Here is a 17,575-nt window from a genome sequence, read left to right on the forward strand (position 1 = left end):
GTTTTAAAGTATATATTTTATAATAATTAAATACTTTGTTGTGCTTCAAATGATCTACATGATATTTAAGGTTTTTAACTCTTTGTGGCTTTAATGTAACTTCTACACTTTACAACCACAGACTGTAAATATTACAACATAGCTCACCTGGATGTTAACAGCCTCGTCAGGTCTAATTAACCGCTGCATCATGCATTCATATTACACTGCTGCCCTCTGCTGGCGATGGGTTGTAATTACATCCAACAGTCACTATAACAGAAATGTATGTATGTATAAAGTGACTACACCTATAACTACTACAAGATGTGTTTGTAATGTCAGTAAAATATTAGTGTTTTCTTGAGTGTTTGGATTATTTCACTAATAGACAAATCATTTAAACAACAGTATCTATCCACATTTATAGATTATAAATCTAAAAATTAACGTTTTCATTGATTTTCGGTGTTTTACTGAATTTTGTTATTGTGTCTCCTAATTCACAATGAGTTCTCTACATCGATACGACCTTTACCTGGGAGTGACACGACCAACGTCACTTCCGCTGGACCGCTGCTGCGCATCACGCTCAGGTGTGCTCCTCAGGTGTCTGCTAATGTTAGTGCTAACTGAACCATAGCAACATCGTCTGTCTTTATATTTAGTCTCATTAGTCACATTACATAGTGCTCGTTAAAATCGGATATGTCGTTTTAGTTGAAAGTTGTTGGTTGAACTCAAAATTCTGTATTTTCTTCTTGTTTCTTTGTACAGGTGTGTGCAGGTGTTTCCTCGCTCTGTGCTGCAGCTCAGAGGTAAAATGATTTTCTAAACATTACTGTTCACAGAGCTCAGAGATTAAATGTTCATCTTACTCAAGTAATATGAATAAACTTCATTTATTTAATTTAAAAGTAAAAGCTCTTAATCCAGCCTTCTGTGTTTAATTTAGTCAAAGAAACAGCAGTCTGATTAATTTATTATTTAAGTGCAATAACCAACAAAATAAAACTAAACAACAGGTAAACTAAGACAACAAGCCTTCTGTGTTTAATTTAGTCAAAGAAACAGCAGTCTGATTAATTTATTATTTAAGTGCAGTAACCAACAACTAACCACCAGAGGGCGCCCTCTCTATATAAAGTGATTTATAAAAGATATAATACATTTATTTTCAACCTATAACTTTTAATTAGAGTCTTACATCTTTGTTTGGTAAATTATTTATATTAAAGCTGCATTTTTACCTTAAACCTTTTCTTCTTAGGTTTAATTTTACTTTTCAAACTTACTTTTTAATCAATTTAATTAGTTTATTGTCGTTTGGTTTTCTTAATGAAAATACCACAAACCTTTTTATTGATTTAATTGAAATGATCATTCTGATTAAAACTGCTTTTTTAATTAGGATTAAAATATTTGATATGAGTAAATCTTACAGCTCATTGAGATAATTTAGATTAAACATAAATTAAAGGAAACATTTACAAGTTAAAAAGGTTGTTTTAAAATTCTTCTTCCTTGCCTTGATTTTATTAACTTTCATATGCTCATAACTCTTCTTCACCTACTTTATGTTCTCCATTATATTAAGTTCATTGATAATATCACAGATTAATTACAACTATGAATATATATTATATATATGTATAAAGCATTTTCTTTCCCCCAAAAGCTCGCACAAGTTAAAGGTAAACAAACTTGTAGAATTATTGTAAAACTTATAATATAAGATAAATCTGTTTAGATGTTTCTTCAGACCTTATACTTAATGTTTCTATATTATATTCTACATTTAAACTTTGAATTGAAGTTTGCTTCATCCAAAAGCCTTAAAGTGAAGTTAAACACAGATAATTTACAGTGAATGATAAAACCCAGGTTTATTCCAATCATCATGATGTTGTATAATCACAAACATTTTCTGTGTTTTATTAACTCGATGAACTAAAATTAGTTTTTCTTCTCCAACAGGAACTCTGTCGACGTCTTCCAGGAGGATCCCCCGTCGGTGGCCGTCTTCCTGCTCAGGTAGGAGACTCAAAGCTTTCTTAATGTTGTTTTATTATGTTCCAGGTTTTAGGTCTTATAGATGTTTAGACTCAGTTATTTTAATCATTTGATCCTTTTTGGAGTGGAGGAACATCAGGTGTTTAATGAAATACATTTTTATAATCCTTATTTCATTAAACACCTGATGTTCCTCCACTCCAAAAAGGATCAAATGATTAAAATAACTAAACTTCTATAAGACCTGGAACATAATAAAACATTAAGAAAGCTTTGAGCTCCTACCCAATGGGGCTGGAGACTGGCTGGATGTAACACCCCCCCCCTCACCTGTGACACCTTATTGTATTGTGCTGATGTAACAATGTACAAAACAGAGGTCATCATGTCTGTTCAATATTTTATTGTAATAAAACTACTGCTGTGTCCATTTAGAGTGCTACTCACGTTTAGCTGTGTTGATCCTTACAAGTTACACCTCGTTGTAAAGGTGACTCATCAGGCTTTCCAACGATATAAAATACAACACCAATTAGTATTAAAGGGGCCAAATAATGGACCAAAATAATGTTTCCAACAGTTATCAAAGCCACAGAAATCCTTCAGAATCAGCTTTATTGGTCAGGTATTCTTAAACACACGAGGAGTTTAACTTTTATAAACTGTGCTCTCTTTGTACAAAAGTATAATATTAAATATCAACAATAATCAGAGACTAATATGTACAAGGCTAAACAGGATAATAGTGGAGAGATGCTGAAGTAAACATGAGGTAGTTTGAGGTAGTACTGTCTGCCAAGCCAGGAAGCCAAACAGATGCAGGACGTCCCCCCCCCCCCCCCAATAAATCATTTATTTAACATATATTTAAAAGAAATCTGAGACTTGAACAAAACAACAAACAGATCCAGCAGGAGACACAGAGTCTGCATCTGTCTCTGTGGCTCAGGAGATAGAAGGAGGACTTGGAGTCTGGAGGTCGTGGGTTCGAATCTTATCAGGACTCAGTGAATTTTAAAGGTGTCGGTCCTAAATGAAAGACTCAAGAGGAACATAGTGAAGCAACCTGCCAGCATGGATCCACAGGAAACACTCAAAGACAGAGTTTCTCAGACGACCACACACACACCATTATCTTAAAGGTGTTGGTCCAAAGGAAAGACTCAAGAGATCTGAGAATCAGAGTCAAGTATCTGTCTCTGTGGCTCAGGAGATAGAACGAGGACTTGGAGTCTGGAGGTCGTGGGTTTGAATCTCATCGGGGTAAATTTTAAAGTCTAACATCTGAAATGACGATGATAAATACGCCCGGAGCTCAAGACATAGTGTGAAGGCATCAGTAGTGTAGTGGATAAGATTGAGGATTCCAAGATCTGTAAGTGGTGAGCCTGGGTTTGAATCCCGCTGTGTCTGGAGATGGAGGGTTCAAATCTTACAATTTACTCACTAACTTTTTTTTTTTAAACAACATACTAACCTAAATTCATTAATGGTCCATTGTTCCCACCATGACATCAGATTTGATTTATTATATATACATATGGTCAATTATATATGTTAACACCAAGAACACCTCTCCTCTCTCTGGATCATTCAGGAAACAGGAAGTTATAAAGGAAACAGGAAGTTATAAAGGAAACAGGAAGTTATAAAGGAAACAGGAAGTTATAAAGGGAACAGGAAGTTGAGGGTTCTTTCTTTAATCTTCAAGCAGGCAGCAACAGAGGTGTAAGTTTAGCTTAGCATGTAGCTTAGCATTAGCATGTAGCTTAGCATTAGTTTATTGTTTGAATTTATCTAGAACTTTGGTAATGACGAAACTAAACGTTCTTGTGTTTTGTAGTTTTCACTCCTTCTTCAATCTGGTGAATAAATCAACAGAGTCACTGATTGGCTGACGGACTCGGACCATCTCTTGGCTCCCTTCAGGTGCAGCTCCTGCAATTCAAAGACAAAGAGGTTCTTTAAAATGTTGGGGAACACGGAGCAAAGCATGCACATGTGAGTATGTAGAACTGAGGTTTAAAGGTCTGATATCATCGATCTGTAGAGAGAATGTTCAAATGTTTCATTTGTATTTTAAATACGGGAATAAATTCAAAATAAAAACTGCTTTTTTAAGTTTGTTCAAGCTGTTTCAATCGTCTTCTTTCTGTTTAACGCCTTGTGTTAAGAAATAAAAACGTGTATTTCCACTGGTGTGTGTGTGTGTGTGTGTGCGTGTGTCACTGGATTATTAAACTCTGTTAATCCAACATCACCAAACAGACAAAGTTCCTGCAGTGAGACTCTCAGAATACTGAAGGTGCAGAGGATTAAAGTACAGCTGCAGATAGACTACTATCTGGCGGCTACATGCTAATGCTAAGCTACATGCTAATGCTAAGCCACATGTTAATGCTAAGCCACATGCTATGCTACATCAGATGCAAACAAATTATAACAATGCTAATGCTAAGCTACATGCTAATGCTAAGCCACATGTTAATGCTAAGACACATGCTATGCTACATCAGATACAAACAAACAAATTATAACAAGGCTAATGCTAAGCTACATGCTAATGCTAAACCTTAACTTCAGTACAGTAAAGGAACTTACATCTCTGTTGCTGCCTTGAAGATTAAAGAAAGAAAGAACCCTCAACTTCCTCTTGATAAATCCAGAGCACTTCCTGTTGATAAATCCAGAGCACTTCCTGTTGCACTCCAGAGCACTTCCTGTTGATAACTCCAGAGCACTTCCTGTTGCACTCCAGAGCACTTCCTGTTGATAAATCCAGAGCACTTCCTGTTGCACTCCAGAGCACTTCCTGTTGATAAATCCAGAGTTACAGATTCACAGATATAAGAAGACCGATGAGAGAAACAGACAGGTGATCAAACAACATTCATTCTTTTACTGAGATCTGTTGGTTTGGTAACCTCAGCATTGTTAACAGAAACAATAAGAAGGGCCAATCAGAAGTCCTGGAACACCCTCATGTGCTCCTTGAGACTCCTTGAGACTCCTTGAAGGTCTCGGTCTGGGACTAGAAGGAAAAAACAAGAAATAACTTCAAACTCCATTTGTAGTTCGATTTTTATCCCCCGGTTACGACCACAACCTTCCCGGTGTTAAAACCTGCACACACAGATATTTGTGGTCTTGGTCTTAGTGTAGTCATGACTACAACACTACCCTCTTTAGACACTTTAAATGGTGTTCGAGTCCCGCTGCGGCCGGTACCTGGATCTGCCTTGTTGGTTAAGCTGAATGATTGAATGTTTGGTTTTCCCTCTGATCATTCAGCAGTCTGGACAGAACATGTGGTGTGATGTGTTAGCTGTGAGTTAATGTTCATGTCTGCTTCAGTGTATCAAATCTGACTCTTCTAACTGAAGTAGTTTCTCAGCTGTGTTGACGTCACTGCTGATGATGATGATGCAGAAGTCAAGATGCAGACTTTAAACACTTTCTCCTGAAACATATCTGTACCGTCTCGTGCTGCAGGTTGGTCTGATCTCTCTCCTCCACCTCTTGCCTCTTCTGCTCGTAGTTGACGGCGAGCTCCTCCAGCGCCTGCAGCACCTCCTTCACCTCCTCCTTGGCCAGCTGGTTCTCCGTTTGCAGCCGGCACAGCTCCTCCTGGGAGGGACGTGGGGTCACAGTGAGTTCAAGCAAAAATGATCATCCTCATGAAATCCATGTTTCAATGAAAATACTTGATATTTCTTTTGTATTTCATTGGCTGAGAGACAAACCTCTTCTTCATCTGCTCCTTGAGTTTGTCAGCCAGCTGACTGTGTTGGTTGATCTCATCATCCTGTCAATTATTACAAGAAAAGGACATCAAGTAATAATAATAATTGAGAAAATGAAAGTCTTTGTATTTAGTTTGAATCTTTAAGCAGGTTGTCTTCAAACTGTTCTTCTAATGTTGTGTCTTGTCTTTGACTTTAGTCTATTCTTCATCCAGATGTTTGTACAGGTTGCTGATGTCCTCCTCGTATTTGCTCCGCTCGTGGCAACAATATTATTTGACTTTTCTTTCACAAAGGTAAGAAGTATTTTCAGTTAGTTAATTTAAAATGAGTAGTGTATCATAATGGCACATTTACTTTTCACGTATTGTTCAATCCTAGCTGTGAATTAGATTCACACGTTTGAGTGCTCCTAAACTAAAAGTCTGTGATATTCTGTGATCACAGACTGATATTATTAATTGTTAATCGAGAACATAAGGTAGGTGAAGAAGAGTTATGAGCATATGAAAGTTAATAAAATCAAGGCAAGGAAGAAGAATTTTAAAACAACCTTTTTAACTTGTAAATGTTTCCTTTTAATTTATGTTTAATCTAAATTATCTCAATGAGCTGTAAGATTTACTCATCAAATATTTTAATCCTAATCAAAAAAGCAGTTTTAATCAAAATGATCATTTCAATTAAATCAATAAAAAGGTTTGTGGTATTTTCATTAAGAAAACCAAACGACAATAAACTAATTAAACTGATTAAAAGGTAAGTTTGAAAAGTAAAATTAAACCTAAGAAGAAAAGGTTTAAGGTAAAAATGCAGCTTTAATATAAATAATTTACCAAACAATGATGTAAAACTCTAATTAAAGTTATAGGTTGAAAATAAATGTATTATATCTTTTATAAATCACTTTATATAGAGAGGGCGCCCTCTGGTGGTTAGTTGTTGGTTACTGCACTTAAATAAGAAATTAATCAGACTGCTGTTTCTTTGACTAAATTAAACACAGAAGGCTTGTTGTCTTAGTTTACCTGTTGTTTAGTTTTATTTACCTTTTAGCTGTTGATTTATTTACCTTTTAGTTGTTGTTTAGTTTTATTTACCTTTTAGTTGTTGTTTAGTTTTATTTACCTTTTAGTTGTTGTTTAGTTTTATTTACCTTTTAGCTGTTGATTTATTTACCTTTTAGTTGTTGTTTAGTTTTATTTACCTTTTAGCTGTTGATTTATTTACCTTTTAGTTGTTGTTTAGTTTTATTTACCTTTTAGTTGTTGTTTAGTTTTATTTACCTTTTAGTTGTTGTTTAGTTTTATTTACCTTTTAGTTGTTGTTTAGTTTTATTTACCTTTTAGCTGTTGTTTAGTTTTATTTACCTTTTAGTTGTTGTTTAGTTTTATTTACCTTTTAGTTGTTGTTTAGTTTTATTTACCTTTTAGCTGTTGATTTATTTACCTTTTAGTTGTTGTTTAGTTTTATTTACCTTTTAGCTGTTGATTTATTTACCTTTTAGTTGTTGTTTAGTTTTATTTACCTTTTAGCTGTTGATTTATTTACCTTTTAGCTGTTGTTTAGTTTTATTTACCTTTTAGTTGTTGTTTAGTTTTATTTACCTTTTACCTGTTGTTTAGTTTTATTTACCTTTTAGCTGTTGATTAGTTTTATTTACCTTTTAGCTGTTGTTTAGTTTTATTTACCTTTTAGCTGTTGATTTATTTACCTTTTAGCTGTTGTTTTATTTACCTTTTAGCTGTTGATTAGTTTTATTTACCTTTTAGCTGTTGTTTAGTTTTATTTACCTTTTAGCTGTTGATTTATTTACTTTTTAGCTGTTGTTTTATTTACCTTTTAGCTGTTGATTAGTTTTATTTACCTTTTAGCTGTTGTTTAGTTTTATTTACCTTTTAGCTGTTGATTTATTTACCTTTTAGCTGTTGTTTAGTTTTATTTACCTTTTAGTTGTTGTTTAGTTTTATTTACCTTTTAGCTGTTGATTTATTTACCTTTTAGTTGTTGTTTAGTTTTATTTACCTTTTAGTTGTTGTTTAGTTTTATTTACCTTTTACCTGTTGTTTAGTTTTATTTACCTTTTAGCTGTTGATTAGTTTTATTTACCTTTTACCTGTTGTTTAGTTTTATTTACCTTTTAGCTGTTGTTTAGTTTTATTTACCTTTTAGCTGTTGATTTATTTACCTTTTAGCTGTTGATTTATTTACCTTTTAGTTGTTGTTTAGTTTTATTTACCTTTTAGCTGTTGTTTAGTTTTATTTACCTTTTAGCTGTTGTTTTATTTACCTTTTAGCTGTTGATTTATTTACCTTTTAGCTGTTGATTTATTTACCTTTTAGTTGTTGTTTAGTTTTATTTACCTTTTAGCTGTTGTTTAGTTTTATTTACCTTTTAGCTGTTGATTTATTTACCTTTTAGCTGTTGTTTAGTTTTATTTACCTTTTAGCTGTTGTTTTATTTACCTTTTAGTTGTTGTTTAGTTTTATTTACCTTTTAGCTGTTGTTTAGTTTTATTTACCTTTTAGCTGTTGTTTAGTTTTATTTACCTTTTAGCTGTTGTTTAGTTTTATTTACCTTTTAGCTGTTGATTTATTTACCTTTTAGCTGTTGTTTAGTTTTATTTACCTTTTAGCTGTTGATTTATTTACCTTTTAGCTGTTGTTTAGTTTTATTTACCTTTTAGCTGTTGATTTATTTACCTTTTAGCTGTTGATTTATTTACCTTTTAGTTGTTGTTTAGTTTTATTTACCTTTTAGCTGTTGTTTAGTTTTATTTACCTTTTAGCTGTTGTTTAGTTTTATTTACCTTTTAGCTGTTGTTTAGTTTTATTTACCTTTTAGCTGTTGTCTTGGTTACTTGTTAGCTGTTGTCTTGTAGCTTTTCTGTGCAGTTTTCTTTCAGTCGTAGTTTGTCTTCTTAGTCTTTAATGTTTGTTGTTTTTATCTTTCAGCTGTGTTGGATGAAACTTACTTAATATAATGTACTATAATGATATTCATTTTAAAGGCTGCAGGTTAGAGTCTGAACTGTACCTGTAGGTCTGTCTTCATGAGCGAGGCTCCTGCTTCAACCAGATAATGACAGATAGTTCTTTGACACAGGGACGCAGCTCGGTGAAGGACCGTCTCCCCCCTGGTCAACAGAAGAGAGAGAGAGAGACAACATCACCCGAGGAACAGACATCAACCCCCCTGCTGCTTCTTTTGGTGTCTTGTGTTTATGATGGCACATATATCATCACATATAGACTGAACAGAGATCAGAGCACAGATACAGCATCATCATCTACACTCTGTTAACATTTAAATAAAGTGTTTAACATTTTAAAAACCTCATGGTTTCAGTTCAATGTTAGATGTTTTCATGCACAAATAGAATCTGTACTTACTGCAGTTTTTCTGTAACAACTAAAAACTAGTTAAAGGCAGGGTTGGTGATTTTCTCCAGATCCACTTTTTAAGATTCTGGTTGAAATTGTCTTTTGGTCCTGACAATGAAAGCAATGAGCTGAGGTCTGCTTCTGGGGTGGGTGCAGACGGAGCACTGAGGGAATGCTACTTTTAGAAAATGATCAACCCTGCCTTTAACCCAGACAAGACTCTCTCTTACCTGCTGTTTGTAAAGTGTCTTGAGATAACATTTGTATTGAGTTGGCGCTCTACAAAATAAAGATTGATTGAACTGACTTATTGTTTTACAAGCCTGTCATTGAAAGTTTCCCATTTATTCAAACACTAGAATACAGAAAGAAAAAAACTACATACATACCTATGATGAAAAGAATCCACATACATTCATTAATGGTAAAAAAAAAACAACAACTAAGGATTCTTCTAATGAGCTACACCTGGTTATTTGGTAAACTCTTAAAGGTACAGGTACTGCTACAGGAAGTGACTGTTCAAACAGGAAGTGCCCGCCTATAAAGGAAGCAGGAAGTTGAGGGTTCCTTCTTTAGTCTTCAAGACTGCACACAGCAGGCAGCAACAGAAATGTAAGTTCCTTCACTTTACTGAAGTTAAGGTTTAGCATGTAGCTTAACATTAGCCTTGTTATAATTTGTTGCGTATTGCATCTGATTGATGTAGAATAACATGTGGCTTAGCATTAGCATGTAGCTTAGCATTAGCAACAACTAAGCTTTCTTTTGTCCTGTATTAGTTTATTGTTTATTGTAGAACTTTGGTAATGACTCAACTAAATGTTCTTGTGTTCTGTAGTTTTCACTCCTTCTTCAATCTGGTGAATAAATCAAAAGAGTAACTAACATCCTGACTCACTCATCGCTGAATGGAGTTTGTCTGACTGTTAACCTACGTGCACCAAACAGGTGGAGGACTGTACACACACCTGTGGAGGATGTAGAGGACCATCTCTTCGCTTCCTGCACTGGCAGCGTGATGACGTCACCTGCAGCCGGACGAGTGGAGTGACGTGAGGCCGGCTCCCTTCAGGTGCAGCTCCTGCAGCTGATGATTCAATTCAAAGACACATGTGAGTCTGTAGAAATGAGGTGCAAAGGTCTGTAGTGAGAGATGAAACTGTCACTCACCTTCTTTAAGTCTTTGTTCTTCACACACTCAACCAGCAGCTCTACAGAGAGAATGTTACAAATGTTTGATTTACATTTTAAATAAAACAGTTTTTAAAGTTTGTTCAAGCTGTTTCAATCGTCTTCTTTAATGTAAATGATTTTCTATTAGGAAACATGCTTATTGCTGAATGTTAACTTTCATTCATCAGTCCATTTTTATTTACTTATCTCCAAATCAGAAGAAAAGTTATCTGCAGACACTTTACAATAACAAACATTTTGAAGTTTAAACTAATTGTTATGTTTTTTTAACACTTTTAGGGGCAGCCTGAACAAAACAAAGAGCTGTGAACATGTCTGCTACACCACGCTGCCTCGCCTGCTTCATTCAACATTTGGTGAGTATTTTAACTGTTTAAGTCACATATAGTCATATTCTTGATGCTAAGTAGGTGCAGATAAAACTACAAACATCTGTTTTAAGACATCACGACTACATATGTTGATCTGTGATCACTTTTTATACATTTGAAAGACGTGTAAACATGTCTTATCTCAAATTAACCACCATTTTAGTTTTGGCGTGCTTTTACATGATGCTCCAAACTTTTACATTTTAATCTTAACTCTCTTTGATGTAGATGTAGAGATTTTCACTTAATGAAATGATTAAAAATTAGTCATGTATCAGAATGGCCCATTTTACTATTCATGTTTTGTACAATCCTAGCTGTAAACTGAAGTGAACTTTAAACCCTGATGTCTTTGTTTTTTGTGTCTGATATTCCAGGTGTTTCCTCGCTCTCTGAACTCTGAAGAGTAGATCTGTGCTGCAGCTGGAAGGATTTTCTACAGATTAAAGTTTACCTGTTAACTAACTTGTTGGGTGCTGTTGTAGCTTTTCTTTTGTCGTCTTAGTCTTTAAGCTAGTTTTGTTTGAAGTTTTATTGTCTGTTTTCTCTTTGCCACTTTCATAATAAATAAAATGTTAAACTCTAAATTTGTCTCATGTTTGTTGTCAGCATGTTTAATTCCTGATGTTTTGTAGTTGTTTCCTTCTTTGTCACACATAGCTGTGAACTTGAGGTGTTACATTTGAAGTAAAGTTTAACTATTTATTGGTCGCTCCTTTGGGTGACAGATATTAACGAACAATAAACATGTTTCCTCAAAATGACAATACAATGAAAGCTGTAAACTAGTAAATGAAACACAGCTGGCAGATAACCAACATTAAGCATTATGAAAAAGACAAAGCTGAGCCTGATCACTGATGCAGAATGGACATAGCAGTAGTTTTATTACAATAAAATATTTAACAGACATGATACATCAGCACATTAAAATAAAGCACCCCATTGGATAGGAGCTCAAAGCTTTCTTAATGTTGTTTTATTATGTTTTAGGTCTTATAAATGTTTAGACTCAGTTATTTTAATCAGCTACTAAGAAGTCGATTTAGAGTTCAGGAACATCAGGTGTTTAATGAAATACTACAGTTTTATAATCCTTAGGTATCGTTAGTCAACAGCTTAGCTACATAGAGTTATCAGTATGTTGATGTTAAAGCTGATTTAAGGGAGTAAGTGCTGTATCAAGGACTAAACTAAAAGGAGGTCATAACTCCCCTTAAATCAGCTTTAACATCAACATATAAAAAACTCATAACTATGTAGCTAACATAAGCTGTTGACTAACGATACCTAAGGATTATAAAACTGTAGTATTTCATTAAACACCTGATGTTCCTGAACTCTAAATCGACTTAGTAGCTTTTCAAAAAGGATGAAGTCAAAACATCTATAAGACCTAAAACATAATAAAACAACATTAAGAAAGCATTGAGTCTCCTACCTGAGCAGGAAGACGGCCACCGACGGGGGATCCTCCTGGAAGACGTCGACAGAGTTCCTGTTGAAGAAGAAAAACTAATTTTAGTTCATCAAGTTAATAAAACACAGAAAATGTTTGTGATTATACAACACCATGATGATTGGAATAAACCTGGGTTTTATCATTCACTGTAAATTATCTGTGTTTAACTTCACTTTAAGGCTTTTGGATGAGACCGAAGCAAACTTCAATTCAAAGTTTAAATGTAGAATATAATATAGAAACATCTTTACCATACATTAACTGTCACAAGAACAAAGACTCTAATTAAAGTTAAACGTTGAAAATAAATGTATTTTATCGTTTATAAATCACTTTATATAGAAAGGGCGCCCTCTGGTGGTTAGTTGGTTACTGCACTTAAATAATAAATTAAACAGTTTGAATTAAACAGAAAACTGGATTAAGAGCTTTTACTTTTTAAATAAAATAAATTAAGTCTATTCATATTACTTAAACAAGATGAACATTTAATTTCTGAGCTCTGTGAACAGTAATGTTGAGAAAATCTTTTTTTTGTGCAATAAATAAATAAAACATAAATAATTTTACCTCGGATTAACTAATTTACACATTAGTCAATAAACTTAAATAGTTCAGTAAAGTGATAATATTGATAAACGTTATCATCATCTTAGTTTGACGATGTTTCCTCTTAACAAACATTTGTAATGACGTCAGCATGAGCGTTAGCCCAGGTGTTAGCATTAGCATAAAGACGCCGGTATTTCTATTTTATGTCTTTTCACACAAAACTGGACTTTGAATGACTCACTGAGTATCCAGACTTCATCTTTCCTTCTTCTTCCACCTCTTTCATCGACAGCCAGGCTGCCCGCGGTCCGCACCGCTTACCTGGTCGAAACAATGATATACACACCTGAGAACACTTGGGCGTGATTACCGGAAGCTTCAACCGGAAGTGACGCAGAAGGTTTCTATCGAAGAAATGAAAAAGTTATAAATAAGAGGACACATAAACAAGACTAAGTCAAAAATCAAATGTTTTATTGATAAAAAATATTTATTAATGTAATTTACTTGTTTTTTTTAACTCTTGGTAACCTAGCAACAAGAGAAAGTCAAACTCGGGTCACCATGGTAACATTAACCGCCCCACTAACTGCGTTCGTTAGCATAGCTCTTAGCAGGGGACGACGCTAACCTGTTTTCCGGTCTTTAGGACTCTGACTGAATTCTTACCCACAGATAAATTCACTGTTAATGATGTTTACCTCCAGTTTCTCTCTTCCTTTCCCTGTCGTTCTCCAAAGTGTCCAAGAAGCAGATAAATTAGTTAGTTTGAGATACTAATGTGTAAAGATGGAGTTTAAAGACGAAGTTGCGCCCTCCTGTGGTCACTCTGTGAATTACTGCATTCGGAAGTTTCTTTTTTCACCTTTCTTGTTCTAGATACAACAAATTCAAACTGCTTTCTTCGTTTTATTTCTTTATAAATAAATGTGATTTGACTTAATCACAGATAACATATTTTTTAAAATCTTTTATTTAAATTATAAAGCAACTGTTTACTGCTTATGTTAATTAAAATCCATTGTCTGTTAATCACACATGCATGTTAGTCTCTCAAAGAATCTGAAGTGTAACTTCATTGAGTGCATATTTTTTATTTTTTTTTAAGATTTATTTTTGGGCTTTTTGTGCCTTTCATGGAGCGATAGGACAGTGGATAGAGTCGGAAATCAGGGAGAGAGAGTGGGGAACGACATGCAGGAAGTGTCTAACAGAGTAGATATATTTCACATTTATTAAAAATATTTACAAAATAATGTTTCAACTGGATTTAAGCCATATTCAGACCAGATGTATTATATTTATTTCTACTAGAATAATCAACAAAAAAACATAAAGCCGTCAGGATAGAAAGACCTGATAAATATCGTACTCTTTAGCTTCAAGAGTTTTTGTTTTGAATGTCTTTTTAAGCCTTTTCTGCTTTTTGGCCTCGTAATTATCGGGCAAAAATATAAATTCTTTGACTTCCAAGTAGAGTGAATGTAATCACTCAAATGTGTCTAGAAGGTGACTGGTTACTACACTGACCTGTATGTAACTTAAAAGTAGTGAGGGTCTTTACCACACCTCTAAGAGCAGATAAAATGATCATCAGAGTTCAACCACTGACGAAACAAAGACACTGAAAGAGAGTACAGAAAGAAGACTTGGATGAAATGAAGAAACTTCTGGATATGTGAACAACCAGATCAGGAGAATCTCCGGAGCAGTCCTCCTGAAATGATCTAGATATTTTCAGGAGTGCAGATGTGAAAACGACTTAAATTCACGCCTTTGCATGCCGCTGCATCGCAAAACAGTTAAATTCATGCAACTGGAGTACATGTTTAGATTTTTAGACTTTAGGGCTGCAACATTCTGATTCATATTTATTTCTCTGTATGTTAGATGTAGAAGTGATGTTAGCACAACAACACAAAGGAAATTCAGTGTAGAGCAACAAACTGAGGCTGCCTCTACCTGAACATCAAGCTCTTCAAATCCAAGCAGATTGTTGGTCTGAGCAGAGCAAGAGAAGAGAAAACACACAGCAAAACTTAGCTCACATTACTGGCCAAACCCCATAAAAACATCTCCAAATTTAAACTTTAGTTACACACAACACAACAATACTTAAAGCAACTGCATTTAAGATCAACAAGGACAAAATAACAGATAAATACAGACAGAGTAAAGCTGGGTTTACATTTCTACACATCTACCGGTTCATCTCAGGTGGACATATTGTCAGTTTACTCGTCTACATTCATCTGAGGTGTTGTTTCTTTACAGATGATGAATTAACAGAAATCTTAACCTGTAAAAAAAAAAAAACCCTGTGCAGACTGTAAACAGCAGTTTTTAAAGAGGTGCTCACAGAAGCTGGTTCAGAAACTTATCAAAATACTCACCACAGCATCAATGTCTCTGGGGCCGACTAACTGTGACAACGCCCTGTAGTCATCAGGAGACATGGGCAACATGTTGTCCTGCAGTCTGGACGGATGTCTGAACAGAAAGCAAATCCACATTAAATCTGCTCAATGCATTACCAATAAAATATTTGACATGTGTTTAAAAAGTGACGTTCTCTGCTCACACTTCAGAGACAGAAATGAGCTCTGTCTTCATGTAGCCGCTCCTATCTGGATTGTTCTCCACATCCATGGGCTCCTGAGCTAAAAGTCAAATAAACACAGATTCAACTTTAACAGCATTTAGTCCCCAATAAGCATTAAATAAACATGTGCACTTTGCAATAAGATACTTTGCTGAAATCACAGGTAATAAAAAACCTCTCATCAGCTCGTTTGTATAAAAGGTCTAATGTTTTTACAGCACCTGCAGATTGTTAAGTTTAATAAACACTCTTAAAAGAAGCATTAATACTTAATACACAGTTTGTGAAATGTAAGACAGCATCATATTTTATAAACAGATCATATGGTTTTACTGTGGAACCACAACACTTACTCTCTGTGGGTTTGGGGTAGTATTTCCCGAAGGCCTTGTCTTTTGGGATGTTGGGGTAGAGGAAGCGGAGCGGGTTCTCGGGGATGTTCTCGGCAGCCATCACTTTGTAGGTACGGATGATGTCGGGCAGAGAGACGGCGGACAGCTCCTTCTTCGTGTACGGCTCCACAGAGTGAAAGAGCGGCTTGTCTGCAGAGAGAGGGAGTAGGAAACTGTTCTTCAATTTAAATATCAGAAAATGTCAGATACTGAGTGGAAGGTTTGGGGGTAGCACAGCACGACCTATCTGGGCATATTGTTGTTTGTTTTGGTTTAATGCTGGTGCTGGAGGGAGATATCTACTGGATCAAAGAGTCTCACATTCTTCCTTTACATAAGACATGAACAGCATCAGTCCTTCACTCACTGCAGAGGTCGTATTCGATCCAGGTAAAGGTGATGGCTCCCTCTCTGCTGCTCTCACTGAACCTGAGCAGGAAGGTCCCGGGACACTTATCACTGAGCAGAGCCTTCTCCCTCTCCTTACTGATGAAGCCCATGATGGAGCTGCACACACACACACACACACACACACACAGAGAGAAAATGACTCTAACATCCACTCCGCACATCTCAGAAAAGTGTAATCTTCACACTGAAGAAAGACGGCAGCACTCACCCGTCGTTCCAAAGGGAAAGCAGGTGTCTTTTAATCACATCCAGGATTCCTTCGATCCACAACCAGAAGGAATACGCTTTCTCGTTCGCACTCTGCTTACAGACAAATACATTTAGTTCAAAGAGAAGATGTAGTTTTAACTTTATGATGCACCAAAAACACTTCATTAGTATCTGCTAACCTGTACACGTTTCTCTTATTGCAGCTTTTGGTTAAAATAAGACTGAAGATCTAAGTTTTTGGACAGCTTTCGTACTTTTCCAAACTTTCAATCATATTGAAATAACAGATTTTATTCATTTTTAACTTGTGGTATCGAAAAGTATCACAGATGTTGACGATCTTAAATCTCAGGCTGAATGGGGCTCACCTTGCAGAACTTGGTCCAGGGGATTTGTCCCTCTGGGTTTCTCTTTGCTTTGGCTCCTGAAGATAAAAATAAATGAAAGTTAAAGGCCTGTTTGAAAGTCCTGCAGGTGTTTATCTGTTAAAGAAAACTATTTCTACCGAGCAGTTTGTCAGCCAGCATGTTGAGCTGCTCCTGGTTCAGGCCTCGCTTGGTGACGGAGGAGAACTGCCAGCTGAGGACCTCGGACAGCTGAGACCACTTGGCCTGCGGAGGGCTGAGGAAGAACTTCAGATTCTGAGGGAGAGAAGAGGAAAGAAGAAGAGATGGAAACACAAAAAGTCAAACCATTTGGTTTAAAACTACAGTTAAAGATACTCTGTTACGAATAGAAGACCTTTATTCAAAACCTTACTTCATATAAAAAGCACAGGCATCAAAATATACTCAAAATGCAAACCGTAAAACAGCTATACACGCGTCAACATTTAGATTGTATTCATGGTCTGTTTATGAATTTAAGGTGGCAGCTGTGAAACTTGTTTAAATCATTAAGATATCACCTAATTGTATCTTTGATATTTGTGATAAGTAAACATCTGTAATCATCAATGAGAGTCCTGGTTATGTACCCTGGGCTCGGAGGTCAGCATGTTGTACCAGAGGATGGAGGCCCAGCCGCTGGGCAGCTGACAGACGTTAGAGATGACAACAACAGGCAGGGACATGGCCTACAACAACAAAAACAACAACAAACATCAGGAAATAATCATAAACAAACTCATTATCTCTATAGTTTGACTGTAGTTACTAATCATGTCCACTAGATGGCAGCCAAACTTCTGTTTCATTTAACATCCAACATTTCCCCACTTCCGTTCCGCAGCTAAAGTAGCACTGCGTGTTTTAAAGTAT

The 17,575-nt window shown here is 35.4% G+C and overlaps 1 protein-coding gene and 3 long non-coding RNA genes across 4 annotated transcripts; 2 read left to right on the top strand and 2 right to left on the bottom strand.

The window, feature by feature from the left end:
- The first annotated feature begins 559 nt into the window (after window positions 1–559).
- On the top strand, window positions 560–11,863 carry LOC132959680 (uncharacterized). The gene is made up of 3 exons (XR_009667062.1): window positions 560–797; window positions 1,957–2,131; window positions 11,753–11,863. It is a non-coding gene; the product is annotated as an uncharacterized LOC132959680 (long non-coding RNA).
- Window positions 2,831–9,145, bottom strand: LOC132959677 (uncharacterized). Its single transcript, XR_009667059.1, has 4 exons — window positions 9,129–9,145; window positions 8,773–8,872; window positions 4,594–5,619; window positions 2,831–3,930 (listed from the first exon to the last, which is right to left on the bottom strand). It is a non-coding gene; the product is annotated as an uncharacterized LOC132959677 (long non-coding RNA).
- Window positions 9,641–11,160, top strand: LOC132959676 (uncharacterized). The gene is made up of 4 exons (XR_009667058.1): window positions 9,641–9,734; window positions 9,961–10,234; window positions 10,596–10,672; window positions 11,065–11,160. It is a non-coding gene; the product is annotated as an uncharacterized LOC132959676 (long non-coding RNA).
- A 261-nt stretch (window positions 11,864–12,124) lies between the features above and the next one.
- Window positions 12,125–17,420, bottom strand: LOC132959883 (signal transducer and activator of transcription 1-like). The gene is made up of 10 exons (XM_061033131.1): window positions 17,293–17,420; window positions 16,822–16,957; window positions 16,685–16,740; window positions 16,315–16,406; window positions 16,063–16,202; window positions 15,657–15,845; window positions 15,283–15,361; window positions 15,095–15,191; window positions 14,527–14,702; window positions 12,125–12,185 (listed from the first exon to the last, which is right to left on the bottom strand). Exons 1-10 carry the CDS (start codon window positions 17,386–17,388, stop codon window positions 12,125–12,127), a joined length of 1,122 nt encoding a protein of 373 aa, XP_060889114.1. The 5' UTR covers window positions 17,389–17,420.
- Window positions 17,421–17,575: the final 155 nt, after the last annotated feature.

The sequence above is a fragment of the Labrus mixtus genome, chromosome 24, assembly GCF_963584025.1.
Source record: "Labrus mixtus chromosome 24, fLabMix1.1, whole genome shotgun sequence".
NCBI lineage: Eukaryota > Metazoa > Chordata > Actinopteri > Labriformes > Labridae > Labrus > Labrus mixtus.